The 16,913-nt window shown below is 57.2% G+C and overlaps 1 protein-coding gene across 8 annotated transcripts in view; it reads left to right on the top strand.

The window, feature by feature from the left end:
• The window catches only part of NSD2 (nuclear receptor binding SET domain protein 2), a 77,925-nt gene extending 61,183 nt beyond the window's left edge, over window positions 1-16,742 (top strand). For 4 of the 8 annotated variants that reach the window (XM_081229698.1, XM_081229700.1, XM_081229699.1 and 1 more), the window contains exons 14-23: window positions 189-368; window positions 747-903; window positions 1,035-1,240; window positions 2,185-2,288; window positions 3,685-3,954; window positions 4,922-5,038; window positions 10,608-10,749; window positions 11,038-11,144; window positions 11,942-12,146; window positions 12,875-16,741. In XM_081229698.1, the coding sequence (XP_081085824.1) occupies window positions 189-368; window positions 747-903; window positions 1,035-1,240; window positions 2,185-2,288; window positions 3,685-3,954; window positions 4,922-5,038; window positions 10,608-10,749; window positions 11,038-11,144; window positions 11,942-12,146; window positions 12,875-13,128 (1,742 nt within the window). In that variant the 3' untranslated portion in view covers window positions 13,129-16,741. Of the gene's footprint in view, window positions 1-188; window positions 369-746; window positions 904-1,034; window positions 1,241-2,184; window positions 2,289-3,684; window positions 3,955-4,921; window positions 5,039-10,607; window positions 10,750-11,037; window positions 11,145-11,941; window positions 12,147-12,874 lie in introns of all 8 variants that reach the window. The other 4 variants (XM_081229697.1, XM_081229695.1, XM_081229696.1 and 1 more) reach the window with 3 other exon arrangements.
• The last annotated feature ends 171 nt before the right edge of the window (window positions 16,743-16,913 follow it).

The following is a 16,913-nucleotide window of genomic DNA, read 5'->3' as shown; positions in this document are numbered from 1 at the left end:
GCACCATCGCCTTAAGGAAATGTGTTTTCATGACATCTAATAAATATCCTTACCCTCCCACTCTAGTTATTTTTTTCATCAACTGCTTCCAGTGTATTTCCACAGCAGCCCTGCAAACCTGTGGAGGCTTGGTTCCTTGGGGTGCCCTGCTCAGTGCCTTGGGCTCTGGGGTGTCTCCCCTTCTCCAGGTAAAATGATGCGGTGTGTCCGATGCCCGGTCGCCTACCATGGTGGGGACGCGTGTCTGGCGGCGGGCTGCTCGGTGATCGCGTCCAACAGCGTCATCTGCACGAATCACTTCACCGCCCGCAAGGGCAAGAGGCATCACGCCCATGTCAACGTGAGCTGGTGCTTCGTGTGCTCCAAAGGTGAGGAGCCCCCCCGCGTCCAGCCCTGTGATTCCGTCGGGTCCATCAGGATGGTCAGAGTGCTGCTCCTCCAGGCACTCCCAGGGCCGAGGGTGGGGGGCCGGCTGCAGCGCCTTTCAGGCTCTGGCTCTCCACCCTCCTGCTGCCGCCCCGTGCTTGCTTGCACACATAGTCGCACACGTGGTATCTCTGAGTTAACCGTGACCGTTTCACAGGCTTATGGGACTTCGTTAATGGTGAAAACAAAACGTGCTTTGTGTTTACATGCGGGTGACTCTTTTTAAGCTACTGTCTGAGGGTCAGAGGGTAAGAGCTGTAGACTGGGAAGGCCGTGGGGCTGAGCCGGGCGGGTGGGGCTAAACGGCGCCCTCTGTGCAGGGGGAAGCCTGCTGTGCTGCGAGTCCTGCCCGGCGGCCTTCCACCCCGACTGCCTGAACATCGAGATGCCCGACGGCAGCTGGTTCTGCAACGACTGCAGGGCCGGGAAGAAGCTGCACTTCCAGGACATCATCTGGGTGAAGCTGGGGAACTACAGGTGTGGGAGGAGGCGCCTGCTCCTCTTTCCTTGTTCAAATGTCTTCTTTTACTTTACAGAACTTAACGCATTGAAATTACTGTCACTCTCTCTGAAGAGTCTGTGAATCCTGTTTTTAATATTTATAATAGATGGTGGCCGGCAGAAGTTTGCCATCCCAAAAATGTTCCCCCAAATATTCAGAAAATGAAGCACGAGATTGGAGAATTCCCTGTGTTTTTCTTTGGGTCTAAAGATTATTACTGGACGCATCAGGCGCGAGTGTTCCCGTACATGGAGGGGGACCGGGGCAGCCGCTACCAGGGGGTCAGAGGGATCGGAAGAGTCTTCAAAAACGGTACGGAGGCTGGTTCCCAGGTGGTCGGAGACAGCGCGCTCGGGTGCCTTTGCTAGTCCTGATTTCTGCTTCCAAATGTTTGACCTCTGTAGAAAACGCTGGACTCAGCATTCCAGCTGTACTTTACATTAGAAAAAAGTAGGTCTGTAGACTGGTTTGTTGAAGCAGAGGGTAAGAGGTACTGTTTAATGACTTTTCTAACATTGGTCTGTGGTGACTTTCACTAACACGCATTAAAGCTATTTTTAAGAAATTATCTGCGTACTAATTTCCAGGAATCCCTTACCGCTTGCCTTTACGTGAGATGGCGGCGTGCAGGAAACTGGCCTGCGGTCCGGGCCTTGCGCACTGGCTTGCGGGCTCCCTTTGCCCATGAGCAGACACTCAGGTGCCCCGAGGGGCAGGTGTGGGCAGGTCGACAGGATGCCCTGCCCCCGACTCCACAGCCTGGGTGGGGACAGAGAAGATGGCTCGCAGGTCTCGCCCGGGCGACCAGAGGGGACGGGACGGGCGGCAAGTGAGGACGGCGGGGAAGTGGGGCCTGTGCCCTCGCCCCTTCCGGGGAGGTGGCCGCAGGCCCTCTGCTCGCCTGGGGCCTCCGCACACAGCTGACCCATCAGCTTTCTCAAGGATTGTTACAAAAGGGAGGTCGCCGGACGCGGACGCGTGGTGGCTTAGGGTCGGCTGGCAGATGCGGAGGCCGGACGCGCTGCGCTCCCTCGCCGAGAGGCCCCACCGAGCTGCCCCCAGGTTCTCTAGCCAGCGGGCGTCCCCGAGCTCCCGTCTGTGTGGACGCCGTGCGGCCCACCTCTGGTCTTAAGGAAACCGCAGACAACACTTAGCAGTGAGATGGAAGTTTAGACTAAACCGTTAAAATACAGAGCGTAAAGGGCGGATGTGTCGATTTGCTAAAATCTTTCACTCACACTTTGTTGACTTTTTAGCACTGCAAGAAGCCGAAGCTCGTTTCCGTGAAATCAAACTTCAAAGGGAAGCCCGAGAAACACAGGAGAGCGCGCGCAGGCCCCCGCCCTACAAGCACATCAAGGTGACCGTCCTGGCGGGGCTGGGGCAGGGGGTGGGGGTGAGTCGCTCTCAGGCCCGCGGACTTTTCCTCCCCAGGCTGGGCTCGGCGGCCAGGAGGCTGGCCACAAGCGAGGGTCTCTGCCCGGGACAGCTGCACGAGGCGTCCTAGGCGGGGAGAAGATGCCGTTGTCACCCGGCGTGACCTTTGCCACGCGGCGGCACGGGGTGTGGGCAGGGGTTTCTGCCCAGGCGGTCTCTGCTTTGCCTCCGGGTGAGGCTCAGCCTGCTGGTCAGCGGGGGCTAGAACTACAGTCTTGGCCAGGCTGCCTGGGGCAGGAGGAGCAGAGGGACAGGCCGAGCCCCCGGACCACGCACGCCGTCACCAAGTGCCGCAGACAGGCTCAGGAGCGGTGGCCCCCCCAGGCCAGTGTGCGGCTGGAGCCCCTGACAGAGCGCTCTTCCGCCTCGGGGTGTGGGGAGTGCAGGAGGGCGGGCAGGGGCCGTGTTCCCCAGTGCGTGGGCCTGGAGCCCCGCAGGAAGTGCCAGCACCTGGTGCTCCGCAGCCGACTGCACTCGGCAAGCCGGTGCACCCGCACCCTGTCGCCCGGGGCCCTGCGGCCTCTCGACGCGTGCTGGCCACCTTCTGGCAGCTCAAGGGCTCAGTCTTTGCTCCTAAAATCTGGACTGCGGTCAATGTCTGTGTGAAGGAAGCATTCCCTGTACTAATGTGTGTTTAGTCTTTTTTTGGGGATGAGTTCCCAGCCATGCAATTACTGGGTCAGAGAGCATGAAACTGGGATTCCTGAGGCCTATTCCAGATTTTCCCCCAACACGCTGGCATCACTGCAGTTTCTCCCCCAGCAGCGGAAGAGGGCGTCTCTCACCACGGTTTCCCTAGAGCTGCTCATTTATGCTTTTCTTCTTTTCAATTCAGTTCTTTTCAATTATTTTTCTTCTTTTCAATTCTCTCTGCTGCTTTATCGTTTGCTCTGGTTTCTTAACAAGGAGCCGTGAGTTGACAAGGGCGGGGCCGCCGTGTGCCCGCCTCCTTAGGTGCCTCTGTGTGCTGGGTGAGGGGGTCTGCGAGGGGATCAGGTCTCGTGGCGTTGGCTGGGTGCCCCGCGTCACTGAGCGGTCCCACGCGGTCTCTCTCCTCTGCCTGGCTCTCGGATGAACGAAGAACACAGTGCTGAGATGAGCCAGCATGGGGTGCTGCGGGGACTGCCCTGCCGCCCACCTCGCGAAGCTTCCAGCGCAGGGCCGGGCCCGCCTCCACCTGCCTCCCCGCCGTGTCCCCGCTTGGCCTGAGTCTGAAAGGCCACCGGGAGGCTTGGATGGGTGGGTGGGGTAGGAGCGGCAGCTGGGACCCTGGCAGCGCTCCGGGGCGAGTGGGCTGAGGCGGCGGCTCTCGCCCGCAGGTGAACAAGCCTTATGGGAAAGTGCAGATCCACACGGCGGACATGTCCGAGATCCCCAAGTGCAACTGCAAGCCCACCGACGAGAACCCCTGTGGCTCCGACTCGGAGTGTCTGAACCGCATGCTGATGTTCGAGTGCCATCCGCAGGTGTGCCCGGCGGGCGCGTTCTGCCAGAACCAGTGCTTCACCAAGCGCCAGTACCCCGAGACCAAGATCATCAAGACAGACGGCAAAGGCTGGGGCCTGGTGGCCAAGAGGGACATCAGGAAGGTGTGTGTGTGTGTGTGTGTGTGTCTGTCTGTCTGTCCAAGAGGGACATCAGGAAGGGGTGTGTGTGTGTGTGTGTGTGTGTGTGTGTGTCCAAGAGGGACATCGGGAAGGTGTGTGTGTCTATCCCCAGGGCTCACTCGCTGCTTCCTTGGACTTGGCTTTGCCCATGGTGCTTTTGCACTCATGTGAGAACAGTATTTCAAAAACGGTTTTTGAGTTGTTACAACTGAGGATTGTAAAACATTACGTGAAAGATATCTATCAGAGTGAAACCCTTAAATTCCTTGAAACGCGCCTTCAGTCAGAATTCTGACGGCTGCTGTTGGGAAGGGAAAGGTTTGCTTAGAAGGGCAGCCAGAAGGGTCACCGAGCAGAGCGTTGTGGACGCGGCTCCCGTGGGGGCCGTCCCGGGACAGTGCGGGACCAGGCTGTCGGGAGGTGACAGGGACCACGCACAGCCTGTCTCCGCTTGCAGGCTGAATGGCGGAACTGCGTGCTTGTTGCAGCGAGCGCGGGCAGCCTCAGACCCAGGACTGTTCTCGGCTGATCCCAGCAGCGTCAAGAAGGCTGCTTTGAAAGAGAAAAACCCCAGCAGCCCTGTTCCTGCACCTGCCTTGCCTGCTGGTTCATCCAGGCTCTTGCAGGAGCCCTGCTCTCTCTCTGCTGGGGAGGTCGAGCGGTGAGGGCGGGTTCTGTGGGAGCTGGGGGCTGACGGTTACAAGCGCCCCCAAGACACGGGAGTGCTGGGAAGCAAGGGTTAGCGCGTTGCTGCTTCCAGAAGAAGGCTCAGGTACAGGCTTCAGTGACAGCCTTCACGAAACACGCATAGAGCCGCCCGCCTTGGCCGTAACGTCCAGGGACTTGGCGAGCCCCTGCCCGATGCCTGCTCCTGTCGTGGGCTCTGGGTCCCAGTGCCGAGGCTCGGCCGGGCTGTTGGCCATCAGCAGCGCGCTCTTCTGGTTTCCAGGGAGAGTTCGTGAACGAGTACGTGGGGGAGCTCATCGACGAGGAGGAGTGCATGGCGAGGATCCGACGCGCACATGAGAACGACATCACCCACTTCTACATGCTCACCATAGACAAGGTAACGGGGTGCATCTTCAGGGTCCGTGTCTGTCTGCACGTTTCCGTGGCGTCGGCTGCACACCAGGTGGTGCTGTCGTGCCGTCTGCGTAGGTGTGTTTCGGGCACCTGTGCTTGTCTCCTCAAGCACAGTGTCTTTTGGCCACCGCCCGAGGGCCAGGGTGAGCAGCTCTCGGCGTGGGGCCTCCTGGAGCGTCACGTGTCCCTCTGATGCGTGACGGGCACACTGAACAGTCTTTCCCAGGGTCAGGGAAGAGCAAGATTAGGGGAGTTGCACATCCTTCTGGGTACATAATGGAGTCTTCTGGGGTGCTTGTTAGGTGCCTGAAGCCCAGGTTTGTGAACATTTGTCTGCTGGAGGGGTCAGCGTTCTCAGCAGGTGGGTAAGACGACTTGTCACGAGTGCAGGTGGAGAAGAGCGGGCACATCCGGGACACCGGGTGCCCAGCTGACAGGCCCCTTCTGGTCGCTCCAAGGAGACACAACCCCAGGAGGTGGCAAGTTTACGTACCCTCTGCCATCCCCCCTCATTTTTGGGGGTGGTGGTGAGGGGGGTTATTTGATTAGAAATGGGAACCCTAGGCCTATGCCTTCCTGTGTTTAGGCGTCTAAATTTGAACTACTTACATGTTGTGAAAAATGCCAGGTTGATCACTTAACATACAGATTAGTCCCTGAAATGATAATTCACTGAAGGCACCTGGCTGAAGCCAAGATAAAGTCCATGATGCATGAGACGTTGAAACAATTCATACCTCATCCATTTCCTGCAAGAGTAAAAGATAAGCCATACCTCCCTAAACGTGTACAAATGCAACAGAACAGGATCTCCGTAAGCAGACCCTCACATAGAAGGCTTAGCTTTCGGTGAGAATCTGAGGGAATAAGATTAAATCTGAAAGAAAGGATTAAATATGTTACAGACGGTTAAAGCCATAAAAGGAGATGTAGAGATACAGGAACAAGACATTGAGGGATAAATCAGGCAGATTTGAACCAACAGTTAAAACTGGGAGTTAACATATAGTCATTGAAAATAACCCAGTGGATGGGTTAAGAAAAGTTAGACCGCAGCAGGGAAATGACTGCAGTAGAAGGAGCATCCGAGAATCCGTCAGGACGCGCGGCACAGGAAGATAGAGTGATGAGGCTCGGAGAAAGAGGCCGAGAGGTGGGAAGACAGACATTCAGTAGATGTTCCAGAAGGAAGACGGGAGACCTGGGGGAGAGGCGAGGTGGAAAAAGAATTTTATGGAATCTCTGTGACATGGATCATTTCATGGATGAAGCTGAACAAGTTCTGTGCAGGATAAATAAAAATAAATCTATACCTAGGTATGTTGTTTAAAAAAAAAAAAGCGGGCCTCCCTGGTGGCGCAGTGGTTGAGAGTCCGCCTGCCGATGCAGGGGATACGGGTTCGTGCCCCGGTCTGGGAGGATCCCATATGCCGCGGAGCGGCTGGGCCCGTGAGCCATGGCCGCTGGGCCTGCGCGTCCGGAGCCTGTGCTCCGCAACGGGAGAGGCCACAACAGTGAGAGGCCCGCATACCGCAAAAAGAAAAAAAAAAAAAAAAAAAAAAGCCTGTAAGATGCCATACACTACAAAGATGAAAAGCAACAGAGAGGGACTTCCCTGGGGGTCCAGTGGTTAGGACTCAGTGCTTTCACAGCTGAGGGCTCAGGTTCAATCCCTGGTTGGGAACTGAGATCTTACAAGTCACGCAGTGCAGCCAAAAAAAAAAAGAAAAAGGCAACAGAGAAAAAAAAGATAGAGCATGTTCCAGGGAACGACAGTTGGATGGTCAGCCTCCTCCAAGTATGATGGAAACCAGGGACACTCCTGCTCCTCAGGGAAAAAAACCGTTGACCCTGTACCTCTCACCCTCCGGACCGGGACCAAGTGAGCTGACCATCAGCGTCATGTGGCGGAGGAGATAGTAAAGGAGGTTCTTCAAGGGCTTCAGAAGTTACGTGTGAGGCGTGAGAAGGATGGTGGACAAGAGGTGGTGCACGTGTGGGTGTGGTTGTCACAGGTGCCGATTGCTGGTGAATGTGGGGCAGCGGGGCCGGGATGGCGGTCACAGAGGGCATCAGACGAGGCCAGTGTGAGCTGCGTGTTTGGTGTGGATGGAGGGGAGACTTCACTAACTCGTGCTTTTTCAGGCATACACAGGAAATGACTGAATGAGTAGAAATGGAAAGTGTAACTTCCACCTTATGAGAGAGTGGAAAAGGGCATAAAGAAAAGTCTCAATCAGAGAAAGAAAGGGAGGGAGAGGGAGGAAAAAAGGAGAAAAGCTAGTAATCAGAAAACACGAGGTAGGGAGTTCCCTGGGAGTCCCGTGGTTAGGACTCAGCTCTCATTGCCCAGGGCCCTGGTTTGATCCCTGGTCGAGGAACTAAGATCCCACAAGGCGCTGCCAAAAAACCCCTTGATCTATAAAAATTAAAAAGTCTATACGTAGGATCTTGGTAGAAGATGGTGGTGCTCAATTCCAAAGCAGCAACAAAAAGATACACAAAGTACATCTTCAGTGAAACTAAGGGCCTCTTCCCCCACGAGCAGACGGAAGACGCCGTCTGAGAGCGGGACTCGGAGGCTGAGGTGCTGTAGAGCTGGCGCCTCTAGGCCCCCCGCCCCCGAGGTGCCTGCCCCCAGCAGGACTGAGCAGTCCCGACTCACCTCCTCACTGCTGACGGTCGCACAAGAGGATGAACTAGCAGACGTATATCCAGCGGTCTCAGAAGGGGGCCTCAGAGAAAGAAGGGTGGGTGGGGTCCCAGGGACCTGTGGTGACAGGCCTCGGAAGGACCGTCTTCCAAAGTAAGGCAGCTTTCTGTGAGGCAAAGAGAGGGTGCCCGAGGCTCTAGAGCCTGGGGAGCTATGGGCCATCAGGTGACCGCAGAGCAGGGAGCCCAGAGACAGGACAGCCAGCACGCAGCCAGCAGCTGCTCCAGGAACCCCAGCTCGTTTCGGGAGAACCTGACGATACAGGGCCACAGAACCTCCCTGTGGCTGGGGCAACACGGCCAGAGCTGGGACCATCGCGCCCCAGCGGTCAACGTGTGTTTCTCAAGCACGAGGGGTTCGGGACGGCCAGTTAGCACGCCGAGCTGGACCTCGAACTTGGAGCCCTGAGAGTGAAATGAGCAGCAGCCAGAGCTTAAACCGCCTGGAGTGGCGCCTGAGCAGACGCAGGACGGACACGGCACGGCGGGCAGAGAGAAAGGTCAGAAAGAAGGCGTGGCCAGGGGGACAGGCCACGAGGGTCTCTCTGCGTGATGGGAGTCTAGGTGTTGAAAGAATACCCTGTGTTTCAGGGGCAGTCCATCCAAAATGGTCAACATAATAAATATCTTATTAAAATTACTGGACATAACAAGGAACCCTCTGGCTATCTCGGCCAAAAAATTGAGTTACTTGTAAGGGGAAGAAAGGCCGTCTCGAGGCTTCTCATGGCAGAATCCAGTGCCTGAGCACAGAGGAGCAGCACTGATAAAGTCTTCAAGGAAAGTGTGAACTGGAGACTTTCTCTCCAGCCGACTGGTTCTTTAGACGTGGATGTCAGAGTGACAGGTGTGGACACAGGAGCTAAGGGCACCGGTCCCCTGGGGGAAGCTGCTGAAGGATGGGTTCCAGGCGACCCCGCAAAGCGACTGGTGGTGGTACAGGTATCGGGAACTTGTGCCGAACTGTGACTCCTGACAGTGACAGAGAGGGGAGGCCAGAGGGGGGGGAACTCACCTCTGATGGTGATGCCCCCGAGTCAAGCTGGTACAGCGAGTAGGAGTGGTTCTCAGCGTTGTTAAGTATTAAGGCAAGAATGCTACTGAGAACTGGGCTGTAAGGACGGAGGTGGGTCGGGGGAGACCACTGCAAGAGGAGGTGCGGGTGCCATATGCAGGCAGAGATGCCCTCGATAAAGGGCAACCAGCAGGGGAAATAAAGTTCCCAACATAACAGGAACATCAGTATTTAAAAAACCCCATTACTTCATAGTAAAAGGCTTATAACCCAAATAAACAAGCAAATTAGACTGATAGAATCGTGCCCAACATATGAGTCATATATGTAAAAGGGAGTTGGATTAACGCATCTATTAAAAGATTTCCAGATTGGTTCATAAAGCGAAGCCTATTTCTCTGCTGTATCTAAGAAACAGAGATCCTGAAAGTTGAAAATAAAATTGTGCACAAAGGTGTGTCAGGTGAAGTCAAAATAAAAAAGAATTGTTCTCAGACAAGGCAAAACTTGGGCCCCAGTGCATTCAGTGAGACAGAGGAAGGCCTTTTAACGTCAAAAGCGCCGCCAGGGACCAGGACACATCCTACAGGACGTGCCCAAATAACAGAGCAGCCGCACCCCCAGAGCCACAATTCGGGGAGGCACAGGAGACAGCCAAGTGAGGGAGAGTCTACTGTGGATTCACCTCTTGGAACAAGAGGTCCTAGGCAGAGAGTCAGCATGGACTAAGCACCAACTAAAAAGAGAAGCAGCCGTGCAGAGAGCCCGTGGCCGCAGTGGTGTGACAGCGGGAACGGGAAACGGCGTCAGGTTCATCAGTAGAGGACAGCCGGGCACCAGCATCTCGGCACTGAGCCGGTGCAGCCGCTCAGAGCAACTTCAGCGGTCCCTTTCAGCGAGGCAGGAGCACGCTGCAGAGCACGCACTTCTGAGATGTGTCCACCTTCAGAGGAGCAGCTAGCGTCTGGGTGTGAGCATGTGGCTGAGGCCCCCGCCTGGGGCTGCCCGTCCAGGGCAGGGGAGCCTGGCAGGCATCTCGATGCCTCGCTCCTGGGGTACCTGTGTTTACACACGTCCTGTCCCCCACTCACAGACACCGTGTGGCGTTACCACGTGCCCGTGATGCTTTTTGTGGCCTAGTTTTAAGTGCCCTCCCGCCTCCGGTACGTCTTTCTCCCGTCCCTTCCAGTCATGCGGTCGACGAGAGACCCTTAGGGTGAGGAAGCCGAGGTCACTGCTCCCTGATGCCAGGCGATTGCATCGTCTGGGTTTTGCCACAATAGGAGTACATCTCCACGTACACATAGGCGCTTGCCTTTCGGGGGGTCGAGTCCCGGGAGCACGAAGGTGGGACCCTCATCGCTTTGCCCGGGTGCGTCTCAAGACTGCTTCTGCCGCGGGGGTTGGCCCCCCTCCCATCAGCCGGCGTGGCCTCATGGCCTCAGGACGTTCTCCTTGCTTCCTCCACCGCTGGTCTGTCTCGACTTCCTGGCTGGTTTGTGTCATAAGCGGTCAGTCTTGTCCCGTCAGGCTGTTGGTGTCCGGCTCCCTCGTTTGCCATCTGACGCCAGGGAGCTCGGCTCACCGCCCCCCGCTCACCAGCGCTCGGTCCCTCCGTGTGGTGCTGACCTGCCTGCCCTCTGTGAGCAAGAGAAACAGGACTGGTTTGGGGGTGTCCCATCTGAGTGGACCTGGGAGACCACGGTTCTCAGTACAACACCAGTTGTCCAGCACGGTGGTGACAGTTCCGTTTGAATGAGAACGTGATGGCTGAGAGTTGACCACATATGTAGATGCTGCTTGAAACTTGAGTTGTGCCTTACAGGACCGTATAATCGATGCTGGCCCCAAAGGAAACTATTCCCGGTTCATGAATCACAGCTGCCAGCCCAACTGTGAGACCCTCAAGTGGACAGTGAACGGTGACACTCGCGTGGGCCTGTTTGCCGTGTGTGACATTCCTGCAGGTACGGTGCCTCCGGGGCTCCCCACAGGGCTCCCAGCCGAGCGGGCAGGTGGAGGGGCCCTTGTCTGATGCTGCGTGTGGGCGGACCGCCGGGCTCGGGGAGGGCGGGCGGCTGGCGATTCGGAAGTTGTGTTTTGTTTGGAACGTGCACCTTGCAGCGTGGAATCGAAAGCCGTGTGGGGATAGTACAGGTGCGCCGACAGGCGCAGGGCTCGTAGACCTGATGCAGGCTTCTTGGCAGGGTCGGGAGAAGGGCAGTGTCCCAGTGTGGCTTGTCTCCCTCACCCAGGGACAGAGCTGACCTTCAACTACAACCTCGACTGTCTGGGCAACGAGAAAACAGTCTGCCGGTGCGGGGCCTCCAACTGCAGCGGGTTCCTTGGGGACAGGCCCAAGGTGAGCGGTGGTGGGAGCGGAGTCTGCCGGGCGGGGCGAGGATGGCAGGGGAGGCCAGGCGCGAGACTCCGTGGCTGCTTGCTGCGCTCGCGGGCTGTGGCTGCCCCTGCAGAGGCCACAGGGTGCTGGGGCTTCACAGCCTGGAGCCGGGAATCCAAAGTCAGAGCCTCCGTATTCCCCTGGGGCGGGTCTGCCCCCAGCGCCTGGCGGCACGTGGCGTTCTGCCTGCGTGTCTGTTTCCGCGTCTCTTTCACAAGGACGCTGGTTGGTCGTGCAGGGTTAGGGCCCACTGCTTTACATCTGCAGCAATCCTACTTCCAAGCAAAGTCACATTTGAGGTTCCGGGAAGGACATGGCTTTGCGGGGGGGGGACATGGCTCCACCCAGCACACTTAGCCCCTTCCCTGTGCTGGGTAAAACCCGGGCCTGAAGCCTCTGGACGGCTGCAGGCATCCAGGCCCAGAGGTGGGATGTCCACAGCGGGCCTGCTGCTTCACCTGGCTTTTTTCATTTGTTCTCACGAGACACGCCGCGTGGGGAAAGAGCCTGCCCTGGGCCACACGTCCTGAGCAGCGCTGTGGCTGGCGGCCTGTGTTGTTTCCTACAGGCAGTGAACGGGAACAGGTCGGGCCCCTGCCTTTTCCCTGTCGGCTGCAGACCCCCACTCTTCTCCTGTGAGACCACCCTCGGGTCCCTGGCGCTCCCGACCTCGACCTTGGCTCTGGTGACCCCTCGGGACAGCTGGCCTCAGTGCACGCAGTTCCCTTGAGTGAACTGCATTTATTTCTTCATTCTAGACCTCAGCATCCCTTTCCTCGGAGGAAAAGGGCAAAAAGACCAAGAAGAAAACCAGGAGGCGTCGAACGAAAGGCGACGGGAAGAAGCCATCTGAGGACGAGTGCTTCCGCTGTGGCGACGGCGGGCAGCTGGTGCTGTGCGACCGCAAGTCCTGCACCAAGGCCTACCACCTGCCCTGCCTGGGCCTGGGCAAGCGGCCCTTCGGTGGGTCCCCAGCCCGGGCAGCCGAGGCCAGACCACCCAGCGCAGGCCTTGGGGGCCAGCAGGGGCTGGGGGAAGGTGCCGGGAGGAGCTGCTTGGGAGCGAGGGGCCCGCACCCCTGGGTCTCAGCTGGGAAGACGGGGAGGGGCTGGGGCTGGGGCTGGGCTCTGCCCTTCAGAGAGATGACGGGCTCCGGCGTGCACAGAGCGGCCGTGTCACCTCGGAGGGAAGCCGAGAGGCCCTCACCCAAAGACAGAAGCGGAAAAGCTAGAAAAGGAGAAGTCAAATGTGTTTGACTGTAAAACAGAAGCAGAAACGCTGTGTGTGGCACAAGATGATGCAGCAGGCAGGCGGCAGAGAGGCTCACTGCAGGCGTGCTGGTTCTCCCAGACCGCACTTTGCAGGGGGACACCAGAAAGATCCCAGAAAGACTGGGGCCCCCAAAACACTCAGCCCGGCTGCACACCCGTCGCCGCAGAGCAGCCGGGGTGGCAGGGCCCCCGGTGCCACTGGGCCATCTGGGCTCGGAGGTGGGGCCTGCTTGCTGCCCTCCGCCCCCCAGGCCTCTGAGCACCAGCTTTAGCTTCTCTTTACCTTTTGACACTTGCCTGGAAAGCAGTGTCTTGTTTTAGTTTGTGTTCATCTGACTAGACTGTTTTAGTTTTCAACCACGAAAATGTTACAAGTTGCCATTCCTCTCTTCTGTCTGGTGATACTTTGTTTCCTTGCAGGGAAGTGGGAATGTCCTTGGCATCACTGTGACGTGTGTGGGAAACCTTCCACTTCATTTTGCCACTTTTGCCCCAATTCGTTTTGCAAGGAACACCAGGACGGGGCAGCCTTCAGCTCCACCCAGGACGGGCGGCCGTACTGTGGCGAGCACGACTTGCGGGCAGAGCCGGCCGAGCAGCCCTGCCCGGAGCCCAAGTCCAAGGGGAGGAGGAAGAAGAGGAGGTGCTGGCGGAGGGTCACAGAGGGCAAATAGCGCCAGGCCGGGGTGGGGTGAGATCGGGCGGCCCCGGGTGGCCGGCCCGCCCTGCGGGCAGAGGGCCGGAGGATGCCGCCCGCAGCCCCCGGGACGCACGCACAGGCCTCCTTGGGAGGGGGCGCCTCCCGTCACTGAGCCATCCCAGCAGCGCCCGCTGCGCCGCACTGACCGTCCGAGCCACGTGGTTCCAGCCGCGAGGTGCGGACGCCCCAGGACAGACAAGCCTGACTACGCAGCATTACAGCTACACTTGAATCTCAGAACGTCAAGGTGCCCTCCCGCTCTACTTTCCTAGGTTAAAGTTACGATGGAAAAGTAATTGGTATATGAAATGTTTTTATCTCCCCTGAGATGTATAGAGTAGTATTTTTTCGGAGGATCACTCTTACCTCTTTTAATCTTGACAACATCACCCAGCCTGCTTCCCCGTTGCCATCACTCAGGAGAGGAGACCAGGGTGGGGCCTGGGCAAGGACTCAGACCCCGAGTGCCCTGGGAACCATGGTTTTGATGATTTTGCTCTTATGAAACAGCTGTATGATTTCTTTCTTGTACTAATGTGAAGTTTTTCCTCGAAATGCTTCTTTTCCATCCTAGTGAGGAGCCGGCCCCAGCGCGGTGACTAGTGTAGTGTGGTGGGATCTCCCCTGTAGTGTTTCTCTCCGTGGACGTGAACCAAGCGCTGCTGCCACGTCGGCCTTTAAAGCACAGGCTCACGTGGGGCAGCTTCCCCGGAGGGTCCCATCACTTGGGGGAAGAGTTTGTACATTTTTTCGGGTGGCTTTTCTTTACCAGTTTCTGGCTTTTACTCTCAATATATTTTTGCTAAACTTGTTTCACAAATTACCACCGACTGAAATGCGTGTTTACTGATGCGTGTGTGACCCGCTGAGCTGTGTGACGTGGCAACTTAGGGAAACGGTTTGTCCGGCGCTCTGCCCAGCGGCATCTCGGGTGACCGCCGCGCAGCAGGGCACTGCTAGGTGCCCCCCCACCCCCACCCCGGGACGTGGAGCTCGCGGGGGACGTGTGCGTCCAGGCACTCCTCCGGGCTGAGGAAAGAGCGAGTTCAGGAGCATCGTCACCCTAAGTGACTCCACGCGTGCTGTGGGCCTGTTCCGGGGAAGCCTGAGCCGTGCTGGGCAGACGCCCTTGGCCAGGGCCCCTCGGAGGAGCGCTCGTCCTGGGACTCGGGCCGGCCTGCTGGGCGTGGGCACCTGGCCTTGGGACAGCCCGGCTGACACTGTCCCCTGGGAGATTTCCATGGACCGTTAGCCCCACGCAGGGAGAAGCTTCTGCAAAGCACAGCGTTCCCCGTGGACCCCGGGACGCTGGGAGCGCCCTGCCAGGAGCCCGTGTGCCTGCCTGTCTCCACTCACGATGGGAGGGAAGGGGACACTCAGCAGCAGGTGCTTTTTTCTGGCCTTTTCTTCTTAAAATAACGTGAGGAGAAATCTGCTCTGCAGAAAAGTTTACACAATTGTTCTTGAAAATTGCCACTGAGGTCTCCTGTTTGTCTCTCTCTTAACCGTTTTTGCCTCAGAGAATTGCAGGATATACCAACACTTGGACCCAAGTTCACTACTGCTCCGTGGTCCTGCGATGGGAGCTGTGGGGGGAGGGAAGCGGTCTCGGCCAGGCCGGGACCCCCGGGGAAGCACCTGCTCCAGGTGCAAGGCGCCCGGGCCCCCCCTGAGCATGGACTAGGAGAGTCGGCTGACCGAGGCCGTCCCGCTGGCCCTTCTCTGGTGACCCTGGGGCAAGTGACGTAGGACCAAAGGAAAAACAAGCCGTGTCCTCAGCTGGTGCTTCCACAGGCGGCTCGGTTCTCTCTGGAAACGCACCTGCTCGGTGAGACGCAGGGGCCGTGGGGTATTTCAGTTCAGAACTCTCGTCTCTCTCAAATGGTCTTTTAAGAAAATACTGGATTGACGTAGATTTATGCTCCTCAGGCCCTGAACCTGGCGCCTGCGCGCTCTGGGGCTGGGCACGAGGGGCACCGAGGCCTGGTGCCAGCACAGCGGCCGCGGTCACAGCCCCGCCCTTCAGAGCCGAGCCAGGGGCCTCGGTGTGGGCCGATGTCACTCACCCTTTCCTGCCAGGAAGGGACTTCCACCCGAGTCAGATCATCAGGAGTGGTTTTGCAGCGCACTTTGGGGAGCAGATTAACTTATTTTTGTATTTGACAGTAGTAAAAATTGTGTGTGATTTTGGAGTCGCTTTGATATTACTTCCAAATTCTTTTATAACCTTTCTGAAGGAAATACTGGAAAACTTATTTTAGATATGGTTGCCCTCTTTCCAAAAACTGTTAAACTAATGAGCAAATAACACTAACTCCGAGCATCTCCAGAAAACCAGTTTACGGATATGAGCACAGCAAGGCATCGGAGGAGCCGTTGGGCCGGAAGGGCCTTCCCGACGGGGCCAAGGCCTTTGCTCCGAGTCTGGGGGGAGCTTGCTTCAGGGGAGTCGGGCTTTCCTGAATGTCAGCTTCAGTCCTTTGTCGTTAATGTGAAGCAGAAACACAACGAAAACCGCCCAAACACCTCAGGATTCCTCCGCATCAGGAGCTGACCAGGACCCCTCGTGTGTTGCGTCGACGCCAGTGTGGGCCTCTGGACACGGGGACGCTTCTCTCCGTGGGGGTCGCAGGCCCACATACAAAGCGGGTGATAAGCTGCGAGCACCAAGGGGAGGCCGCCTGGCACCCCCGCCCGGGTCCCGTCCTCCGAGAATGCTTGGGACCCCCTGCCTCACCCTCAGGTCTGCGCCCCGGCACCTTCCCAGTGTTTCCCTTGACACATAAACTGCAGTGTGTGCGGCGCCATCTTCTAGAACTGCCGTATGTCCAGGAATAAGAAAAGATAAGCCTGTTTTGATGGAAGGTAACACAGACGACTGTCAGTTGCCGAACTCTGGATCCTGTGAGACGTGTAGCGTTTGATGAATGAGTAAAGTGCTGTGTCCGTGGGCGTCGTGTCCGCCGCACTGTCGAGATGTGAAATCAAACAGAAACCTCAACGTGCCTATGGTGTCTCAGCGTCGCACGGAACGAGGCCAGGCTCCGCCTTTGGGGGGGTGTACCAGGTGCTACCGCCAATTTTGACAGACTTAAAAAACTTGAAATTTTCTGGGGGAAGATACTGAAATGTAGATTTGAGAATTGCTGGTTGTGGGGAAATAGGATTTAAGGTCGGAAGTTGTGTTTGGAAGATTGTGTATGAGTATTTTTGTATTAAAAAATTTAAAGGCTTTTTTCTTTATGTGGGATTGCATTTTGAAGTTTGGGGCTCGCTTCCATTTCCCCAGTCCCTTTTCTTTTTTTGTTTTTTTTTGGTCGTGCTGTGCCGCACGCGGGATCTTAGTTCCCCAACCAGGGATGGAACCTACGCCCCCTGCAGTGGAAGCACCAGGGAAGTCCCGTTCCCAGTCACTTTGTCTGTCACTCTGAAGCATCTGGCACAGTCCCCTGACATATGGGGAGAGGCCAACGTGGCCTTGGAAGTATAACAAGTATCGTAGGCAGTGAGTGTCGTTCCGATTTGGGGAAAGGGCTTTTTTTTCCTGTTAATTATAATTTGGTTCCCAAACCCCCCTTGAAGGTGACAGAGTCGGGAGAGGAAGCTGCAGACTCTTCCCAGCCCCGCAGGTGGTTGAGCCCCAGGCCCCTTTGACGTGCTCCCCACGCCCTCATCGTCCAGGAGTGACCCCTGGGCTGACCCCAACATCACCCACCCCAGAGAGGGGCTGGGGCCCCAGAGCAGAGAGGTCGAGCTGGC

Source organism: Mesoplodon bidens (assembly GCF_964165515.1).
Source record: "Mesoplodon bidens genome assembly, chromosome: 1".
In the NCBI taxonomy this organism is placed as follows: Eukaryota; Metazoa; Chordata; class Mammalia; order Artiodactyla; family Ziphiidae; genus Mesoplodon; species Mesoplodon bidens.
This window is presented reverse-complemented; position numbering and strand designations above follow the sequence as displayed.